This window comes from Chrysochloris asiatica, unplaced genomic scaffold (genome assembly GCF_000296735.1).
Source record: "Chrysochloris asiatica unplaced genomic scaffold, ChrAsi1.0 scaffold00018, whole genome shotgun sequence".
NCBI lineage: Eukaryota > Metazoa > Chordata > Mammalia > Afrosoricida > Chrysochloridae > Chrysochloris > Chrysochloris asiatica.
Window position 1 is genome coordinate 125,988 of NW_006408536.1, and position 20,913 is coordinate 146,900.

The following is a 20,913-nucleotide window of genomic DNA, read 5'->3' on the forward strand; positions in this document are numbered from 1 at the left end:
CCATTGAGTCAGTTCTGACTGATAGCAACCCTGTATCAGGTTTCTGAGACTTGTAAAACTTTGGGGGAACCAAAAGCCTTATCTTTCTCCCACGGATCAGTTGGTGGATTCGAACCACTAAACCCTGTGATTCACAGTCCAGTGCTTATCCTAAGAGCTACAGTGCTCCCCAAAAATAGCATTTGTTGTTGTTGTTAAGTGCCATCGAGTCGGTTCCGACCCATTTCAGAGGAGTGGCTGGTGAGCTTGAACCACCGACCTTGCAGTTCAAATGGCTTTGCAGTCTAACGCATTAACTCACAGCGCCACACCAGGATTTGGATATAGTACTATCAAATAAATGGAGATTAAAGAAGGAAGCAAAGATGAAATACAAGATGAAAGCAATGCAGAGTTGATCTATGTAAGGAAGCTGCTGTCAAAATGCAGTGGTTACGGAGGCGACATGGAATAAAAAAAAATGGCTTAGCAATCTTCTTTGCAAATGGATCAGGTCCAGTTCTTTTTGTTAGTATATTGAACAACAAACTGATTTATAAAGGCTGATGAAAAAGGTCGTAAGTGGTTAAGAAAATACATGTATGCAAAGACTGCAACTACCTTTCCCCTCCCTCCTCTGAACCTTATTCTCCTCAGTTACCATTCAGCAAAAAAATTTCCCTTTATTGATTTCATATGGATAGAGTTCCTAAAAAAAACGCAAACCAAAAAATTTAATAATAGGTTAACACAAACTGTAGGTTAAGAATCTTAACTCAAGCTTTCTAGATTTCCTAAGGGTGAAAAAAGGATCAATGCTCAAAAATAACTGATGGCGATAAATCAAGGAAATCTCAGCCATGATGAAAACGGAATCATCTCCTATGAGAAGATTCCACAACATCAATAATGAGGTAGCACAGAATACGACTTTGTCCTGATTTCAGTGGAAAGACTAAAAGCTGGCCTAGAATGCTATGGGAGAGAAAAACACACCTTTGCAGCAGAGTGTGGTTGATCATGAGGGTAGGACAGGGCAGGGTGACAACGAAAACAGAACAGGAAACAGATAAAACTGTATGACAGAAAATTAGGACATTTTTACTACTTATCTTCATATGAAGAAAGTAGAGGAGTTGTTCAATAAGGGCTTAGAGCATCTTCTACCATTTGTCTCCCTGAAACCAAGTGCCAAAAAACTCAAAAGCACCAGAACTTTGATGGCCAGTAGAAATCAGTAAGGATGGATTTGGAAAGCATAGCTGAATTATACGAAGCCCCTTTGGGTATGGTCTAAAGTACTGGAACAAATTATGGTTCCACCAACCTGCCAAACTTGGAGTATTTTTGCTCCAAACCACCAAGAGCAAGAAAGATAGGAAGGTTGAGCCTATGGACATTGTCCTAGCCACGGAGGGCTAGAGCTGAGAGTGAAGCGTCCAGCTAATATGAAGGATGGGGAGCAGCACAGAACGCCCAAACTTGCAGATCGTACCGAGATAGTTAGTACCCATTTGATCTAGCTTCAATGACTTGATGACCAGAGCTCCACTAGAAGAAGATAAAGAAATCTGATATAGGAAGCAAGTGCAAATTGTCACAATTTGACGAACCTGACCTATTACTTATGGACGTACTAGCTCAAAATACCAGCTCTGAGAGAAGGAGTCTTCACATCAAAGATCAAGCCTATCCCCTTAGTATATAGGGCTGATAGTGATGGGCAACTTAGACATTGGCTACCTGAAAACAGGGAGGTGGGGGCTAAAACACACGAAGTTTACAAGTTTTAAAGAGAGAGTTTAGTTTCAGAGTTTCCATCTTGTCTAGACGGGTCTGGTAAAACGAGATGAGGTTAAGATTTGTATGATTCAATAGTGAGTAATTGCAATTGTCACAACTTTAAAGATAGAAGGTTTGTAACATAAAGGGGGGAGTAGTTAATCTTACATTCCAGGAACAGAGGACCCTAGGAATATCAGAAGAGAAGAGCAAAGGCGGAACATGCGACCCTAACCAGAGAAGCAGCGCCACCAGAGATGGTGGCAGAGGTGATGGCATGGAGAGAGAGAGCAGCTGAGGACTGTAGCCTCAGCCTGGAAAGAGAAATGTTGTGTGCTGGCGGCCAGGAGGCAGGCATGCAGAATGTGCCCTTTGGTTGTTTCAATGAATGTATATTGTTTTTTTGATTATTAAAAAACAGAAGGAATACAAGCAAATACTGTTAAACAATGATGCACGGAGAGGATAGTAATCACTGCAATGAAACAAAATACAATGGGATGAGGCCAATGAGGACAAAACCCATGTTCTCCCATCCCATGTAAACTATCTCTCAATTCACAATAGAAGCTTTATAAGCTTTTAAAGGAAAAAAAAAAAAGAGATAGATAGATAGATAAAAAGGTAAAGAGCTAAGTTGGCCTCCATTGTCTGTCCATGGAGAAATAGTCTACGAATTGTATCAGATTATTGTATAATCAGTTATAAGACCCAATTTCATAGTTTTTCTAGTAAAACCTGCAAACTTTTTTAAAAAGGAGTCTTATAATATATTTTGAAGAGCTCTCTTACCTTGACAAAGTTATTATTTCCTGGAATTCTTTTACTAAGATTTTCAACTGTAGACTGGGTTCTTAGATCAAGCCACACTATAAATGAAAATATAATGATATCCATGAAAAATCTTCACAATGAATTAAACTTAGTAAAATCACTGTCAAAGACAGACTGATTAGTTTCTGTAAGCAACTACAATGCTGTAGCTCTCAAGAGATAGAAATTAGAAAATTAGAAATGAATGGGCATATTATTAGAGGAGAGAATAAATTTATGAGGACAAATTTAGAACTTTTATGTAAAATGGGCAGACCAATGTAAAACAATATATACCTTATAGAACCTATTTTGTAACTTTCTTACAGAAAACAATTTTTACAAAAATGTTTTGAATATGAATTTTCTAAGCATACATGAGTGTGGTAAAAATCTAAAACCTAGGCCAGCGATGAATGCAGAGTCCAGGATCAAGGCAACGTGAATATTGAGTCTATCTTAGAAAACCTGAAAGCATTTTGTGACAGACTAATGAAAATAACCTATCATTAAGGGGAAAAAAAGTAAGTTTCCATCTCTTGTGTATGAAATGCTTATTTACATTGTTGTTGTTAGGTGCCATCAAGTTGGTACCAATTCATAGCAACCCTATGCACAACAGAAAAAAACACTGTCCGGTTCTGGGCCAACCTCACAATCGTTGCTAGGCTTGAGCTCGTCACTGCCATCACTGTGCCAATCCATCTCATTATTTACATTAGAAGCCATCAAGTATGCTAGAACTCTGTATTGTGAAAATCATTATTTAAGGAACAAAAAAGAATTATTTTAAAAATCACCATTCTGTCTTTATACTGAATTGTATTTTTTTAAAAAGCCCTCCATGTTAACTGATGGACATTACCTTTGCTGAGCAACTATCGTGCACATGTGAATACCCTAGTAGGAAGCACTTGTTTCGCTTCCTGACAGAAGCCATGAGAAAGAAAAGGTATTAAACAGTAGTACATAAAGCCATGAAAGGTAACTAAAGGATGACCATAGCTTGAACTTTTAGATTCAAGTTTTGGCATTTCACTTGTGTAACTTTTAACCTATCCGTGGTCACTTGACATTTTTAGGACATTGACTGCTTAGACACCTCCCCAAAAGATGGGATCCTAGTGTGGCACTGTAGGATAAGCACTGGACTGCTAACCGCGAGTTGGCAGTTCAAACTCATCAGTGGCTCCTTGGGAACCCTATACTTAAGGGGTAAGTATGAGTCCGAACCAACTTGATGGCACTTAACAACAATAGGCAAGTTATACAAACGAGGCCTTCCATATTTGAATGCTAGCAGTTATATCTAGTTTAACCATAATGTATCTATTTTATCTTCATATTAAAAACTGTAGTAAATGTTCTTACTTCCTGATGTAAATTTTCATCAATTTCTGGAATTTACAGGTTGGCAGTGCTGATTTGACAAACTACTTTCCATGAGATTTAAATTGGAGACTTCAGGAAGGAAGCCTTATCACAACCAAGGAAACAGGAGGAAAAAGAAGGAATCACATGAAAACATCTGCCCTCTAAAGGACATCTGCATTTGCTATCCAACATGCTTTAGGAAAAGCATTCCTTCCTCATTTTCAGCCATGTGTTTTGCCTGAGATTTGACCCTATGCCCATCTCCAGTATGAGGTCCTGGCCACAGAGATTAAGTTCAGAAGAGAACACCAGTCCAGTTGAGATTTGTGCTCAGGATACAACAAGCATTCCTTTTGGCAGCTGATTTTGGCATCGCGAGGCTTGGACTTGCTGCCCTCAGAAGGGGAGGGCAGAATCTGCCACATCTAGAGCTAGCCCAGGAAATACAGAGTTGAGGAGGGACCAGGAATACTAAGTCCAGAATCAAGCATCACCTGAACTGAACTACTCTTGGATCACCACTGGTTCCATAAGCAAAGGAATTCTTTTTGTTGTTATTTTTTAATTATTTAATTTTGTTAGGGTTGAGTTTGGATCACACAAGATACTGGCAACATCATCATGGAGTTGGCAAGATCTCTCACGTTCAGGGAACAAGGATGTTCATTCTTTACAGTGGCATTATTGTCTGATTGTGAAACAGTGGGTCTTCCTGACAGACAAGCAACCCCAGCAGGTGTTCATGGCTTAACAGGAGTTAACTGGAAAAGGAGAGGAACTAGAGGGAAAGTCTTATATCTGTGATAGAATCAACAACAAGCACATCTCAATCCTCAGGTTTTCATACTACAGTGGGTTTAAACTCAATTAGTAAATTTCAGTTCTCTGCTTTAAAAAAATGAAAAAGGTGGATTACAACAGAAAATATCAGAGTTCACCGCACTTTATAAGTATTGACTTATGAAACTTCTGCTGGTGTAAATATACTTTCTTACCAAGGGTCATGAACAAATGCATTTGAAAGCCACTGTTTATTTATTTAAAGATCTAAAACCTTTTAGATGAGTGTTTTTTCATATTTTAAACACCATTGTTATGTATCATTGAGTCAATTCTGACTCATAATGACCCAATAGGTCACTGTAGAACTGTCCCATAGGGTTTTCTAGACTGTATGAGCTCTTTATGAAGGTAGATTGGCAGGTCTTTTCTCCAGCGGAGCTTCTGGTGGGTGGTCAAACCACTGACCTTCCAGTTAGCAGCTGAGTGCTAAACCACTGTTGTTGTTATTGTTATTATGTGCCATGGAGTCAGTTCCGACTTCTGAGGCTGTAAAATCTTTACGGAAGCAGAAAGCCTCATCTTTCTCCCTCGGAACAGCTGGTAGTTTCGAACTGCTGACCTTGTGGTTTGCAGCCCGATTCGTAACCACTACACTACCAGAGCTCCTAAGGCTCCTCTAATAATCACAGGGAAACTTAAAGATTGGACCCTATCCTCAGAAATTCTAGGATAGTAAGCCTAGGTATGGAGCCCAGAAATTTGCCTTTTAAATAGAAGCCCCCAAAAGTGTATCTGTACCACTTGGAAAACATTGAAGCCAAATATTCCAAATCCAACCCTGCAGAGTTCTGGTTGCAGGTCTAGGTAGGGCCTGAGCCTTTTTCTGTGTAAATGTATCCCAAGTTAGTGGTATAAATATGAGGACCTCTTTTCTAAGCATGTACTTTAGAATATCGGGGGTGGGGGGGGGGGGGGTTGTTTCACTTGTTTGGTTTTTAACAAACTATCAGGTGGCACCATATCTGAATGGCCCTGAGATGCTATTGTTTCTTGACAAAGATCAGAGCTCTTCATTGCTCATGTGAAAGCTTATGGCAATGGTTGGCAGTGATATCCATTGAACGAATCCTGACGGGCCAAAAACAATTAGAACATTGAACATAAAATCAGAAGACCAAAGTTCCACATCTGGCTTTACCATCAACAAGCTATGATGGGGCTTTAAAAGTTCATGGAAAAATGGCCTTGTATGTGGCTTAAGCAAGTCATTTTATCCTTCTTGGCCTTAACTTCCTAAATATACAATAAGGAGGTTGGAATAGTCTCTAAAGTCCATCTCTTGCCATTATTCTATGATCATAGAAACTTGTCATAATCTTTACTTTGTTTATATAACCAGGGAGTCCTGGTGTAGTCCTGCTGCAGGATAATGCGCTGGACTGGGAGGTCAGTGTGAGCCATAAAGTCAGAGGTTCACACCCACCAGCCACTCCTCAGAGACCATATACAGGTTCACTCTGAGTCAGAACCGACATGATGGCACTTAACAACAAACCAGAGACATGATTAGAAACATGGAAACAATTAGTAAAACTGCCATAGAGAAAAATGTCAGTGGTTGGTACACTACCAAGCTAACCACAAATGCTCAGGATTAATGCAATTAAAAACGGGGAGGAAAAAAACAGTTAGAAAACTAATGATGACAAAATTAGATTTGCATAAGAGACGCAAAGCCAAAGAGAAGACCCCAAGGGGGAGGCCTAAGCCGCTTGTGTAGGGAATTTCGGAGGACAATCAAAAGAAGGGACAGCTCCAGATCCGATATGGCTGAGAGGTGAGCAAGAGCCAGAGCACCAATACCTGAGGAAGTACCAGCAGCTGGAACTGAAGAGCCAGAGGGGACAACGGCAACTGGAACTGAAGGGTCAGGAGAAACTGGAGCAGCTGGAGCATTAGAAGAAATAATGGCATTTCATGCTAGACATAGCCAGATTCAAAGTCTGTGTTCGCTTGTTCACCACTTAGGAGATGGTCACTTGGGCAAGTTCATTAGAATGGCATGAACTAAGGTTGTTTTTATATATTTGAATGTAGAAAGAGAAATAGAAGAGACATGGAGTAGAAGAGGAACAAAAGAAAGTCATTTTAAGTCTGTAGAGTTCAATAGTATTTCAATTTGGATGAAGACCAGGTAAAAAAATACCTGCTTCTTGTTCAGGATGTCTCTTTCTAAACTGAACATATCTGTGCCCTAATTAGACAAGTGGCTCAATTGCTTATCAAGTACTCACCTAACCCCTGTATTGAAATGATGGGTGGATGTTGGACTACGGGAGCTCATTCCTAGGAGATAGCCATTAGAAAGGAACGACTGAGCATGTCTCTATTTCTGTCATAGTGATTTGCAATAAGACAAAAAAAAAAAAAAAAAAAAAAAAAGCTTCCCCAAAGGGAAGACACATTTCTCTGGTGGAGTGGCAGGAGGCAAAGAAATAGTATGTCTAAAGGGATCCGGAATTGCTAAATTCTAAAGTGAACCAACTTGACAGCACTTAACAACAAAGTGACTTGGGGGGGAGGGCGGGGGAAGGAAGAAAAATAGACAGCAGGGAGTTGAGAACACTATATAATCTGGAAGACATGTCTCTTTTCTGGATTAACTAAATCAGATTTAAATTGTCCAGACCATCAATAGGATAGGTTTACAGACAACAACAACACAAGATGAATATAAGCTGTGACCTCCATTTACATTAAATTTTATATTATGTCTGCCAGATTTAGATTGCTCTGGGAGAAAAAAAGATTTAAAAGAAGTGTGGCAGCCTCGATTACCATAGACCACGGCCATTACATTTAGTGACATAGTAACAATTACTGAGAAAGAAATGGATTCTTAAATATTTAGGATCATAAAACCTTACATATTTGCATAATTTCTGGCTGATAATACCGCTAGAAGGGAAAAGCACTAAGAGATCATCTCAATTGTTTCCAGTTGACTTAAAAACAAAGTCACATAATAAGTCTCCTCTGAGATAGTCTGTTATGAGGAGCTTCTGAGTCAACAGGACATGAAATGGCAAGGCTCTAGGTTACAGAACACACACCTAAGCAAGGTATAAAGTGTTATCTGGACCAATTCCCCAAGGAACATAATAATAGTAAAACATTTCATTGCTACATGTTACCACTTGCCAAAAGGTAAGCTATTAATTAAAGAGGGAAAGAGGTCGTTTGCAAGAGAAAAGAGAAAATATCAACGACTACTATCATCTGATGACATTTTCTTTGGGCAAGAAGAAAAACAGAAGTAGGGTAAGGGAGGAGCAAATTAAAACCTAGTGCCTCTCATATATGCGAAAATGTTGGAGCTGAAACCTATTTTGGCTCTTAGGTGTACAAATAGCAAAATACCAGCTGCTGCCATGAGTGCATGTGACCATAGGTAGTATCTGTTCGTATGGACACCTGTCATATGTACATCAATCATACCATCCTGCATTCCTGGACTAGAAAGGCCAATTAAGTGAGTTCCGAACAGGAGTCATGGTTAACACTTAATGAAGTCTGACAACCTGCCAGGCACTGTTTAAGTAAACTATGTGTATTAATTTACTGATCTTCTTCACTCAAGCCTAGGAGGCTCTGACTTTTATATGTCCCCAGTTGAATTGTCAAGGGAATAGACACAGAAGAGTAATAAGTGGAAAAGTCAGAATGTGAATCCAGAATCGAACCTGTATTAGGTAGCTATGTTGTTGTTAAGTGCCATCAAGTCGGTTTCCACTCATAGTGGGTTTCATAGCGTAGGATTTCCTAAGAGTAGTTGGCGGGTTGGCACTACCAACCTTGTGGTCCACAGTCCAGTGCTGATCCTACAGAGCCACAATGATGTAGGTATGTTGTTAAGTGCTGTCAAGTCGATTCCGACCCGTACTGACCCTGCATAGTGTTTCCAAGGGGTAACTGGTGAGCTTGAACCACTGACCTTGCAGTACAAAGGACTTTGCAGTCTGACGCATTAGACCACAGCGCCAAAGAGGAGAGATATAGGTACAGACTAGATGAATTAATTGTCTTAAATGGCATAAGAAGAACCATTCATTAAAGGTTGGAGACGTCAAAGTTGAAATCTAATTTACTTTCTTTGTATTTAAATTAATCTGGCCAGAATGGAATTCAATAACTGCAAAATGCACCAATATTTCTTTGCCCAAGATTGAAGGAGGTGTAAGACTTTCAAAAGAATCATGTAATAAAAGACTAGAAATATTGAAAAACTCTGTTGAATATTCTAAATCTTACACAAATAAAAACTCTACTCTCCCAGAGCAAAACCAAATAATAAAACAAAATCTATACTTTTTCTGGTTAAGGCAAGTGTGCTTAGGAATTTTAGGGAATTTGCCTTCTAAGTTTTTCTTTAATGCTGATACTTTGAAACAGCTGAGTTCCAAAACAGATGAACAATTGAGCTCAAGGTCCCTTCATAGCTCAGCAAATAATAACCTGGGTTTAATCATCATTGGTTGAAGGTTAACCAGTGTATATAAAAAAATAAAAGACAAAAAAGAAGATAGCTACTGTTTAAAATTGCAACACTCTGCATAAAGTGTGATGTGTCAGTTTCAAGTGGCCATCCAGGACATGACAACTGGTCTCTATTTAGCTAGAAACAACAGAGGAAGGAGAGCCAGGATAGGAGGAGGGAGGGTACGAAATGTGTAGTGAATTGTCTCCATGAACAACTATCTTTTTTGCCAAGAGACCAGACCAGAAGAACTGGAAGTTACCTGGCTACCATGACTGAACATTTGATCAAAGATTCCATTGAAGAATCCCAATCAAAGGTGCAAACTTCAGAACTTCAAATTTTCGGGGACTCCAGATTTGCTGGAGACATGGGGGTTGGAGGAATCCCTGGGATTACTGCTTTGAGAGAATCTTTAGAATTTAAGCCAATAATATCCCTTGACATCTTCTTAAAACAGCAGTCTAGCTTAACTAGTAAAAAATGTCTGCCATGAGCATTATACTGTTTAAAGAACTATCTATCTATATGGGATCAAAGTAGCAGCAGCAACTGACAGATTACATAGGAAGCTTAGAATGCAGTGAGCTGATGTTAATGAGGAGGAACAACTCAGAAAAGGAGGGTGAGCATCGATGCACAACTCTAAGGAATATCAGTGTTACTGAATTGTCCATGCAGTGACTGTGGAATTAGCCTATGTTTTTCTGTGTATATTCTGAAGAACAATATTATATATAATGTCAATTGAGCTAGCAACAAGAGTTAAGTATCCGAGAACTTGAAATCAAACATCTTCAGAAAAACGTTTGTAATGCGATCTGAATAAGGAAAAAAATGTTTTCAGAGACGAATGATGTGTGTGTGTTGTAGGAGGGGGTTCTTTAACACACTAAAGGTTTGAAATCAGTTACTTTTGCCTCCCTGGATATTTTATATTAAATAATGTTTATATTAAAACATGATTTGTGCTCTACAGAAAGCTACCAGTGTGAGGTTTACGGAGCACTGGGTTTGCCATGTACACCCCTCAACTGCAGTGGTGAGTGACCAAGCCTGGCCCAGAAGTTAGTTAGATGGCCTCAGCTGAATGTGCATATAAGCATCAATAGTTCAAATATTCTCCTGTTATACATTTGAACCATTTGTGCTCCAGGATCATTTTAGTGTGGGGCTTTTCGTAAGTCCAAACCTTTGTCAATAATATGTGGAAGGCAATAAGGTATTTGCACCACTAATAAAAGTTGGCTTTGGAAGGAAAAGTCTGGAGAAACAGAGGGTGGCTTTGGAAAAGCACATTGATAACATAATGCTAGGAAGAGAAAGAGGAAGATAACCAAAAAGAAGCCAAAGTCCTGTTTCAGATCCAGGGCCACAAAGCTGCCAAAAATCCACTAGGGATGCTACCATAGGAAACAGCTGCAGTGTGGCACAGTGGCTGAGAAGCAAGCAGTGATGCAAAGCGATTGTGTCTCCACCAGCAGTTCGAAACTCCCAGCTGTTCTATGGGAGAAAGATGAGGCTTTCTGCTCCTGTAAAGCTTTACAGCCTTGGAAACCCCATACAGGGATACTATGAGTTGGAAGCAACTCTATAGCACATAACCACCACTGCCACCAATTACTGAATTAACATTCATTAAAAAATGTGTATGGACTATAGCGAGAATCATTCCCACCCCCCCTCCATACAGAGAGTAGACATGGATGGGCAACTTGGACATTGGCTACCCAAAATGGGAGGGGGGCGGGATACAAAGGCAATCTGTCTGGGCGGGGCTAATGAAAGGAGATGGGGATAGGTCCCTTGTGGTACAATGGTGAATAATTGGTATTAGGACTGACTGTGAGGGTTGGAAATGTAAAAGTAGATGTTTTGTAGCAAAAGGAGGGGAGTGATTGACTTTGCAGTCCAGGAGTGGAGATCCCCGGAACCATTAAGGGAGAAGAGCGAGTGCATGACCCTACCCAGAGAAGCAGTGATGCCAGAGATGGAGGCAGAGATAATGACGTGGAAAGATGGAGCAGCTGGGGACTCTAGACCCAGAAAGGGAGAAGGGCTGTGTGCTGATGATCCGGTGGCAGGCTTGCAGGGTATACCTTTGGTTGGTTGATGATTCATGGAGGAGATTGTAACCATGGCAATGAAACGATATACGATAGGATGAATGAAAAGCTAATGTTCTCCCATGTAAACTATCACATAATTCACAATAAACAATATATACATATATATGTTTTTTTAATGTTTTGCATTTTCATATATTTGCAAGTTCCATATATATATATATTTGTTGTTGTTGTTGTTAAGTGCTGTCGAGTCGATCCCGACCCATAGCGACCTTTTATAGGGTTTCTGAGGAGCAGCTGCTGAGCTTGAACCCGCCGACCTTGCAGTTCAAACAGCTTTGCAGTCCGATACATTAACCCACAGTGCCACACTAGGACTCTCTCTGTCTCTCTGTCTCTCTGTCTCTCTCTCTATATATATATATATAAAACTTGCAAAACATTTGTGTCTCAATGGATCTATTTAAATGTTTTGTCATTTTATCTACTGCAGAAGATATCAGTAAACAAACATATCTTTATTGTCTTTTTTTTTTGGTCTTTACTCTCTTCCACAAGCCTATGTCACCTCCCAATAATAAATGTTGAAATACTCCTATCTTGGTTTCTCTGCTAACTATACAGTGAGTGACTGAACTTATTGCTTATCAAGAACTTGTGAACCATAAAAACAAGGCAATTTAAAGAGAGAAAAATTGCTCTTTTCATCTGCATGTTATCAGTTACATACTTTAGCAAGTTAGAGAGCAAAAGAAAGACATAAGGCAGAAAACAAAGAGCGTTGAGTCTAAAGCCCACAGTGTTATATAAACAAGAAAAAGAAGCTTAAAAGACAAACACATGTGAAAATCTGTTTCTACTTCCATCAATCCAACACTATATTCATTAATTTTATATTCATTCCTGTACTGAAATCATCTGTAATTGGTTGAGACGATCACCTCTATAATATTACTGACTTTTCAGACAACTTCTTTAATGATAGAGCAATAGATTTCTTTTGTTCATAAATCAGCTTTGATAGCAAGTCCTAGACTCGTATCATCTAAGAAAGAAATCCATTTTCTCCTCCAGTTTGGCACTACTTGGAGTCCTGGTGTAGCACTGTGGGCTAATGCACTGGACTACAAGGTCAGTTTGAACCACAAGGTCAGAGGTTCAAGCTAACCAGCTGCTTCTCAGAAACCCTATATGGGGTCACTGAGTCAGAATTGACTTGATGGTACTTAACAACAAGAAGTATTACTTAATTTCCTTCTTTTGTCAAGTTAGAAATCTTGCAGCTGTGTTTTATTTTTGCCTCTTTTTTATGCTCTATCTAGCCAATTTGAAAACATACAGGTTGTGTGTTTCCTCTGAAAGGTCTTGTTCACTAGCACTGATTCCATCAACTCCTAAGTGGTCTGGACTAACTCCTCTAGATTTCACTGCAGGGAGATAAACTTTCTCCCCTTTAAAATGCAATTACTGACATTGTTGTTAAGTATCACTAAGTCGGTTATGACTCATAGTGACTCTGTATAGGATTTCTCAGGAGCGACTGGTGAGTTTGAACACCCCCCAAACCTTGTGGTTCAAACTGAGCTTGTGGTCAAGTGCTTATCCTACATTGCTTTCTATGGTCCTTCCTTATCTTTCCTCTTTTGCTTTTAAAATTATCACTTTATTTTTGCACCTTCATAAGCCTTTTATTTTCACATTTACTCTTCTTTAACCTCAAGACCACCACATGCATCCTTGACAATACAAGGACCTCAAAACACTTTACCCCATTTATCCTAAATTCCTCTCATGTATTTTAATTTTGAGTATATATTTACACACCACAATTTGTTGTTACGTGACATCTAGTCACTTCTGACTCATAGCAACCCTGCTAAACACAACAGAACAAAACACTGTCAAGTCATGTGCTATCTTCACAACTGTTGTTACGTTTGAGCCCTTAAACAGTCAAAACTGCATTGAGATCGACCTACATCTTTATCCTTCTACCATTCCTTCTTGCCTTGCCATTTCCCTGAGAATATTTTCCTTCTGCCTGAAAAATACTCTTGGCTTTTCCTTTGGTGAAGGTTTTCTTGTAAAGATTCCTCAATGAAAGCTCAGTTTTTGTTGGTCTTTGCCTTTAGTTGAGATTTCACATTCATTTCTTAAGACTATGTTCACTTGATAGACAAATCTATGTGAGAGTTATTTTATCTCAGTAGTTCATCAAGATTTCATTGCACTGTATTCTGATGTACTTTGTTTAAAATAAGAACTCAGCTGAATGTTGTTCTTGAGAAGGCCGTGGTGGTGGTTGTGTGCTACCCTAGTCATTTTGACTCATATTGACCTTGTACCTGCAGTGGGGTTTCTGAGGCTGTAAATCTTTATGAGAGCACAAAGCCTCATCTTTCTCCGGCAGAGTGACTGGTAGATATGAACTGCTGACCTTGTGTTTAACATCCCAACTCGTTACCCATTATGCTACCAGAGCTCCTGGAAGGTCATGTGTACACTTGATCTGGCTACTTAAAAATATTTTCATGTTTGGATAGAAGCCATTTTACCATGGTATGTTTATGCATGATTTTCCTCATATGTATTTGCCTGGGATCATAGTACTTCTTGAACTGGGACTTCTATCAGTTTTGAAAATATTCTCTCATTACCTGTTGAATATTGTTATTAGGTGCCATCATGTTGGTACTGATTCATAGTGACCTTATGCACAGCAGAACAAAACACTGTTGAATATTACATTTGCCTAATTTCCTTTACTCTCTTTTTGAGACTCCAATTACAACTATGAAGGGGTTTCAAAAAGTTTATGAAAAAATGGAATTAAAAAGAGAATGGAACAAAACAATAACAGCAGTCCCACTGATTACTACAAGAACAAGCAAGGTGCTCACCCAGGAGACATCAATGCAAGTGGTCAGGTCCCCTCAGGACAAACCCCCTTCCAAGAATAACACTCAATGGAAATACACTGATAAGCGGAAATGAGGGAAAAACAGCAATGAAGCTTCGAGCTAAGCCCTACAACATTCAATAGACTCCTGCGAATCCAGATGGAGACCTGGTTGACAAACATTATGGCAAGACCTGGGGACTCATGGGCCGAGAGTCAGTGACATAGCCACAGAGGACTAGAGTGGAGAGTGAAGTGTCCAGATGATGAGAAGAGAGGGCATATGCATAAGAACACCCACACTTTCAGATAATACCCACTCGACCTGGCTTCAATGACTGGATGATCAGAACTCAACTAGAAGAAGAAAGAAGAGGAAAAAAAGAATAATCTGATACAATTTGATGAACTTGACCTACACCTATGGATGCAGTAAGTTCAAAAGAGGGAACAAAGCTTTACAGCGAGGATCATTCCCACCCTTCCATATACAGAGTAGACAAGGATGGGCAACTTGGACATTGGCTACCCAAAATGGGGAGGGGGGGCGCCTACAAAGGCAAGAAGTGACTGGCTTACAAGCTTTTAAGAGGAAGCCTAGATCCAGAGGGCCTGGAGAAAGATAGAATCTCCACTGAGTAGTATCCAATCTGTCTGGGCGGGGCTGATGAAAGGAGATGGGGATAGGTCTCTTGTGATACAACAGTGAATAATTGTTATAAGGACTTGACTGTGAGGGTTGAAAATATAAAGGTAGATGTTTTATAGCAAAAGGAAGGGAGTGTTTGACTTTACAGTCCAGAAGTGGAGGTCCCTGGGACCATCAAGGGAGATGAGTGGAGTGCAGGACCCTACCCAGAGAAATAGTGATGCCAGAGATCAAGACAGAGATGATGATGTGGAGAGATGTAGCGGCTGGGAACTCTAGACCCAGAGAGGGAGAGAGGCTGTGTGCTGATGACCAGAGGACAGGCTTGCAGGGTAGACCCTTTGGTTGGTTTGGTTGCATGGAAGGGATTGTAACCATGGCAATGAAACGATATACGATAGGATGAATGAAAAACTAATGTTCTCCCATGTAAACTATCACATAATTCACAATAAAACATTAAAAAAAAAAAGTGAATGGAATTTTTTCACAAACTTTTTGAAGGCCCCTCATGTTAGACATTCTCAATATATCCAGTATTTATCCTAGATTCTTTTCTATAGTTTCTAAACTTGTCTCTCTGGGCTTCAGTCTTGGTATTCAATTCTGATCCCTCTTCCATCTCACTACTTCATCTTGATTTATGTCTAATCTTACTAAGAGCCTATCAACTAAGTTCTTAATTAAACTCTAAAATTTTCATTTTAAAATTAATTTTCAGTTCTTTGCCCAAATTATCAATCTTGTCAATTTATTTCTTGAGTATGTGAAGTCATTTTAAAGTCTGGTGGCTCTAATACCTGATTCCCTATGGGTCTGTTTCTAATGTCACTTGTGTTTTTTTGATTTAGAGTCACATCTTGTTTTATGTGCCTGGTTATTTCTGATTGGAAACTGGACATTGTACATGAAAAATTCTAGAGATAATTTGAGGTGCTAGATGATTTTTGTCTGTTCCTATACAAAGGGTTTTTTTATGGAGCTCTGGTAGCGTAGTGGTTACGAATCGGGCTGCGAACCTTAAGGTCAGCGGTTCGAAACTACCAGCCGCTCCGCGGGAGAAAGATGAGGCTTTCTACTCCCGTAAAGATTTACACCCTCGGAAATCCTGTACAGGGTCGCTATGGGTCGGAACCGACTCGACGGCACTTAACAACAACAACAACAACACAAAGGGTTTACTTGTGTTTCTAGAAGGAAGTTAGACTAAGAGCATTAGCAATCTCATATCAATCTTAATATTCAGAGTTTTAAATGATCTGAAGCTAGAGTTCAATTTCTGTGAAGGTTGGTTTACACCTTTCTTCTAGGATTTGGCCCTCTGAGGTCCCAATCAAAATCCTCGAACAACACCTGACTCCATCTTTTTTTATTAACCTCCATACCTTCAAATACTCCCCTTCTGGCATTTATACAAACCTCTTAAGTGATGAGTATCACCAGCAGCTCTCTGTACTTTTCTTCTTTGTGGATTCTGATCCCATAATGCCTTGGTAGTCTCCTGGTCCTTAAAACAGTTTTTTGTTTTTTGGATGTGGGGGGATATCAAGTTTTTCTAGGTGTTTTCAGCAGGCAGGTGGATCTGAACAACCCATTTCACTATTGCTGAAAGCTAAATTCCTGTACTACTACTTTATTTCCTATTTGATCTCAAGCTGCCCATTATACAAAGGGTTTTCCAAAAATTTCATTCTCTTTCCATTCCATTTTGCATGAACTTTTTGAAGCCCACTTATGTCAAGTCTATACTACTTTGTATGGATTTAAGTGCCCTCTCTACAGTGTCTGGAATTGTAGGATAAGCACTGGGCTGCTAACCTCAAGCTTGGTAGTTCAAATCTACCAGTCACTCCTCAGAAACCCTATACAGTGTTGCTGAGTTGTCACCAACTCAATGGCACTTAACAAGAACAGCAGCAACATAGTATTGCCATCCTGATCGCCCAAATTAGAATGTAGCCAGTGGGCTTGGAGAGGTTTATCTTCAAATTGTGCTTTTACTTTTACTTCATTACATGACATGGGCAAGTTGGTGGTGGTGACAGTTGTGTGCCATGCAGTTCTCACTCATAGCAACCCTGTATATGATTTCCATGTAAATCTTCATGGGAGCAGAAAGCTCCATCTTTTTCCCACAGAAAACTGCTGACCTTGAGGTTAGCAGTTGGTCAAGTTATATAGGAAATATATATATATATCTTACTAACTTCCTATTTATAAGACTTTTTTATATATGTAAGACTTTTACTCTACTAGTAAAAGTTTTTCATCTACTAGTAAAAGTCATATATATATCTTATAAATATAAAGACTAGTAAAAGTCTTAAGACGTGCTTTACAGGGTCATTGAAATAAAATAAAGTGGGTAAAGTTTTTTAGCATAATTTCTAGCATACAGTAGTATCAACTAGCCGTTATTGAGCATTATTATCAATTTTACTTCAACTAAAATGAGCAAATAATTCATCCTATGCTAGAATCCAATCCATTTCTTCACTGTATACTGATTTTCGCCTCCACAGTTTGCTCACACTATCCACCCCCCCCTCAGTTCTCCCTTTACCTAATGTAATTGAACCCATCCTTTAAGGCACAAAGTTTGACTTGCCCCAGTGGTGCTCTAGGATAAGCACTAGACTGCTCATTGCAAGGCTGGCAGTTTAAACCCACCAGTCGCTCTGTAGAAGAAAGATGAAGCTTTCTGTTTCCATATGGATTTACCATCCTGGAAACACTATAAAGGGTTGCTGTGAATTTGAATAGACTCTATAGCAACGGGCTGAGTTTGGTTTGATTTGATGACAGGTCTCAAAAATTCAAAATCCATACTTAACCTGTATAAGCACTAAAAATCACATTAACACTTAGCAGAACACAATTTATCAACTATTCCCTAATTTTGTGTTAGTTCTCTTTGAAAATTAGCTTATAAAGGACATAGCACCAAATACATGAGATTCTCAAAACATACATTTGGGACTCAGTATAGAAAAATGTCATTCAAATCCCATAATTATGATGGTGGTGGTGGTGGTAGTGTGTCCTAGAGTTGATTCTGACTCATAGCCCCCTACATAGCCTGGTTTCCCAGGCTATAAATCTTCACTGGAGCACAAAGTCCCATCTTTCTCCCATGGAGTGACTGGTAGATTCGAACTGCTGACCAGCAGTTAGCAGCCCAGCTCATAATCCACTTAGCTACCACCCATAGATAGAGTTTGAAGTAAAAACACAAAGAATGGGAGAGGAGTGCAGAAAACACAGGTAAAAGAAAAGGAGATGAGTAAATAAACACATCACAGAAAGTTTTGCTAGTAAAACATTTACTTAACTCCTTCAGTTTAAGCATAACTCCAACTAACCTAGTTGAATTATTTTAAAATGACAAGTCAAAGTCCCAAGATGCACTTTTACAATTCAAAGTTCAGAGTTTAACAGAAACTCCCTGATTTCCTTGAATAGGTCTTTCTCCTTTACCCAGAAAAACAAAAGCAAAAGCCAAAACGCTAGCAAATTCAAGAAGCTAGCCAACATTGATCTGTTAAGGAACACACTCGTAAATACTAATCATTAAAATTAAAACACTAATCATTAAAATTTTAATAGTCTACACTTTACTTATATTCAAAATGAGCTGCTCGTGAAAAAAATTTAAGATTTAATAGATACACTTGTGGAGAATAGAATCTTTGGTTTATCTTTGAATATAATGTAAATGACTTACTGCTTTAAAAAATATTTAAAAACCTTAATAAAGGTTATTTCCAAATAATTTAGACTACTCTTGCAATGTATCTCTTTAAGTATATTTTCTGCTTTAATATGCTTTTCTTCTGATCAATAAATAGTAAAGTAAATCATCCTGTATCTGACAATTTCTAGCTTAATTTCCCCACCCTATACCCTGTTATCTTATTGATGTTTTTTAAAAATTATGCTTTGCTATTCCAGACAGAAAGAAGCTTTGAGTGATTTTAGTTTTCTCATCAGCAAGTACCCATGTTACGAATCTGCCAAACTGTATCCAGGGTCATGTACATTTAATAAGATGTGACATCCTTGAGATTTGAGTCAGTCGGGTTCCAACCCATAGCGACCCTGTAGAGGGTTTCAAAGGAGCGGCTAGTGAGTTTCAAACGCTGACCTTATGGTTCAAACCAAATTTGCAGTCCAGTGCATTAACAACCCACAGCGTCACACCAGGACTCCTTAAATTTGTAGTAGGAGCAGCTAAAAATCTGAGATTTCATTTGCATAGCTCCAGAAGTGCATTCAAATTCCTAGGTAGGAAGAACAAGCACTTGGTAGATGACTGTAAATACATATCATTTTGATTTGGGGTGGGGGTGGTAGAGGGAGGGAGGTAAGATCGCTTTTGGATGTCAGAAACAGCAGGGACCATAAAACAATTCTGGCAACATTCATTCATTTGTATAATACAAATAATCAGGAAAAAGTGAGAGCACAGGAGAGTTAACTCAATAGGAACACATACATGTATGATCTGAAAATGAGAAATATCTAACACCTAATTTTGTAGAGGGATCTTCTGCCCATCTCATCAGATTGTAAGAAACATGACTGCATGAATTTTTTGAATGGGATATTTTAGAATAACAACATTGGCAAGTAGAGAACAAAGCTACTTTTGACAGACATGCACGCCAGTTTACTTACCCACAGCGTTGTAGAGAGGTTCTCCAGTTAACTTGTCCCAGACGACGGTGGTTTCCCTCTGATTGCTGACACCGATAGCTTTAAGGAGAAGATTAAACAGAAGGGAGTGGAAAATAAGCAAGTAGAAAACTACGTTAGGTAAATAGCTTTTTTGTTTTGTTTTATTAAACAAGCGTTACCAAACCCATTTAGAACATTTGGAGTGGTTCTTTAAATGGCCCAGGAAAAAGTGAACGCTCCATGCAAAAAGTGTTCATATTCCCTCTTCATTACCAGCACACAATCATGGATACCCAGATTAAGGATCCCAGGTTGGCTATCAAAATGGAATGCAATAACTTTCCATATTTATAATACCCAATTCATTATTCAAAGCAAAATGTTTATTTAAGAATGATTATAAGACCACAGAGGACTAGAGTGGAGAGTGAAGCGTCCAGCTGATAAGAAGAGCGGGCATATGCACAAGAACACCCACACTTGCAGTTAATACCCAACTTGACCTGGCTTCAATAATTGGATGATCAGATCTCAACTGAAGAAGAAGAGGGAAAAAAGAGTAATCTGATACAATTTGATGAACTTGACCTACACCTATGGATGCAGTAGCTCAAAAGAGGGAATAAATCCTTACAGCAAGGATCATTCTCACCTCCTTGATACACAGGGTAGACAGGGATGAGCAACTTGGACATTGGCTACCCAAAATGGGGGGCTACAAAGGCAAGAAGTGACTGGCTTACAAACTTTCAAGAGGGAACCTAGATCCAGAGGGTGTGGAGGAAGGTAGAATCTCCATTGTGTAGTATATCCAATCTGTCTAGGCGGGGCTGATGAAAGAAGATGGGGATAGATCTCTTGTGATACAATAGTGAATTGTTATCAGGACTGCTTGTGAGGGTTGGAAATGTAAAGGTAGACGTTTTGTAGCAAGGAGGGGAGTGATCATCAAGGGAGAAGAGCGGAGAACAGGACCCTACCGAGTGAAGCAGGCAGAAACTATGACATGGAGAGATGGAGCAGCTGGGAACTTTAGACCCAGAGAGAGAGAAGGGCTGTGTGCTGATGACCTGGGAGCAGGTTTGTAGGGTATACCCTTTGGTCGATGATGCATGCAAGGGATTGTAACCATGGCAATGAAACGATATATGATACGATGAATGTAAAACTAATGTTCTCCCATGTAAACTATCACATAATTCACAATAAAACATTAAAAAAAAGAATGATTGTAAGAAATCTCTCTTCTGCCTATGACTGATTGGAATACCTAAAATGGGGCTACAGCGTACCCAGTGAATGAGGCTTCTTGCGGAGCCTTGGCAATACATAAAACTATAGGTAGAAACCG

General features: G+C 39.2%; 1 protein-coding gene across 3 annotated transcripts in view; it reads right to left on the minus strand.

Moving 5' to 3' along the window:
- Nucleotides 1-20,913, minus strand: part of LOC102839780 (glycerol kinase-like) — a 101,130-nt gene that overhangs the window by 55,297 nt on the left and 24,920 nt on the right. For all 3 annotated transcript variants that reach the window (XM_006835557.1, XM_006835558.1, XM_006835556.1), the window contains exons 4-5: nucleotides 19,563-19,640; nucleotides 2,554-2,630 (exon numbers count right to left, since the gene is read on the minus strand). In XM_006835557.1, coding sequence (XP_006835620.1) covers nucleotides 2,554-2,630; nucleotides 19,563-19,640 — 155 coding nt within the window. The remainder of the gene's footprint in view (nucleotides 1-2,553; nucleotides 2,631-19,562; nucleotides 19,641-20,913) is intronic.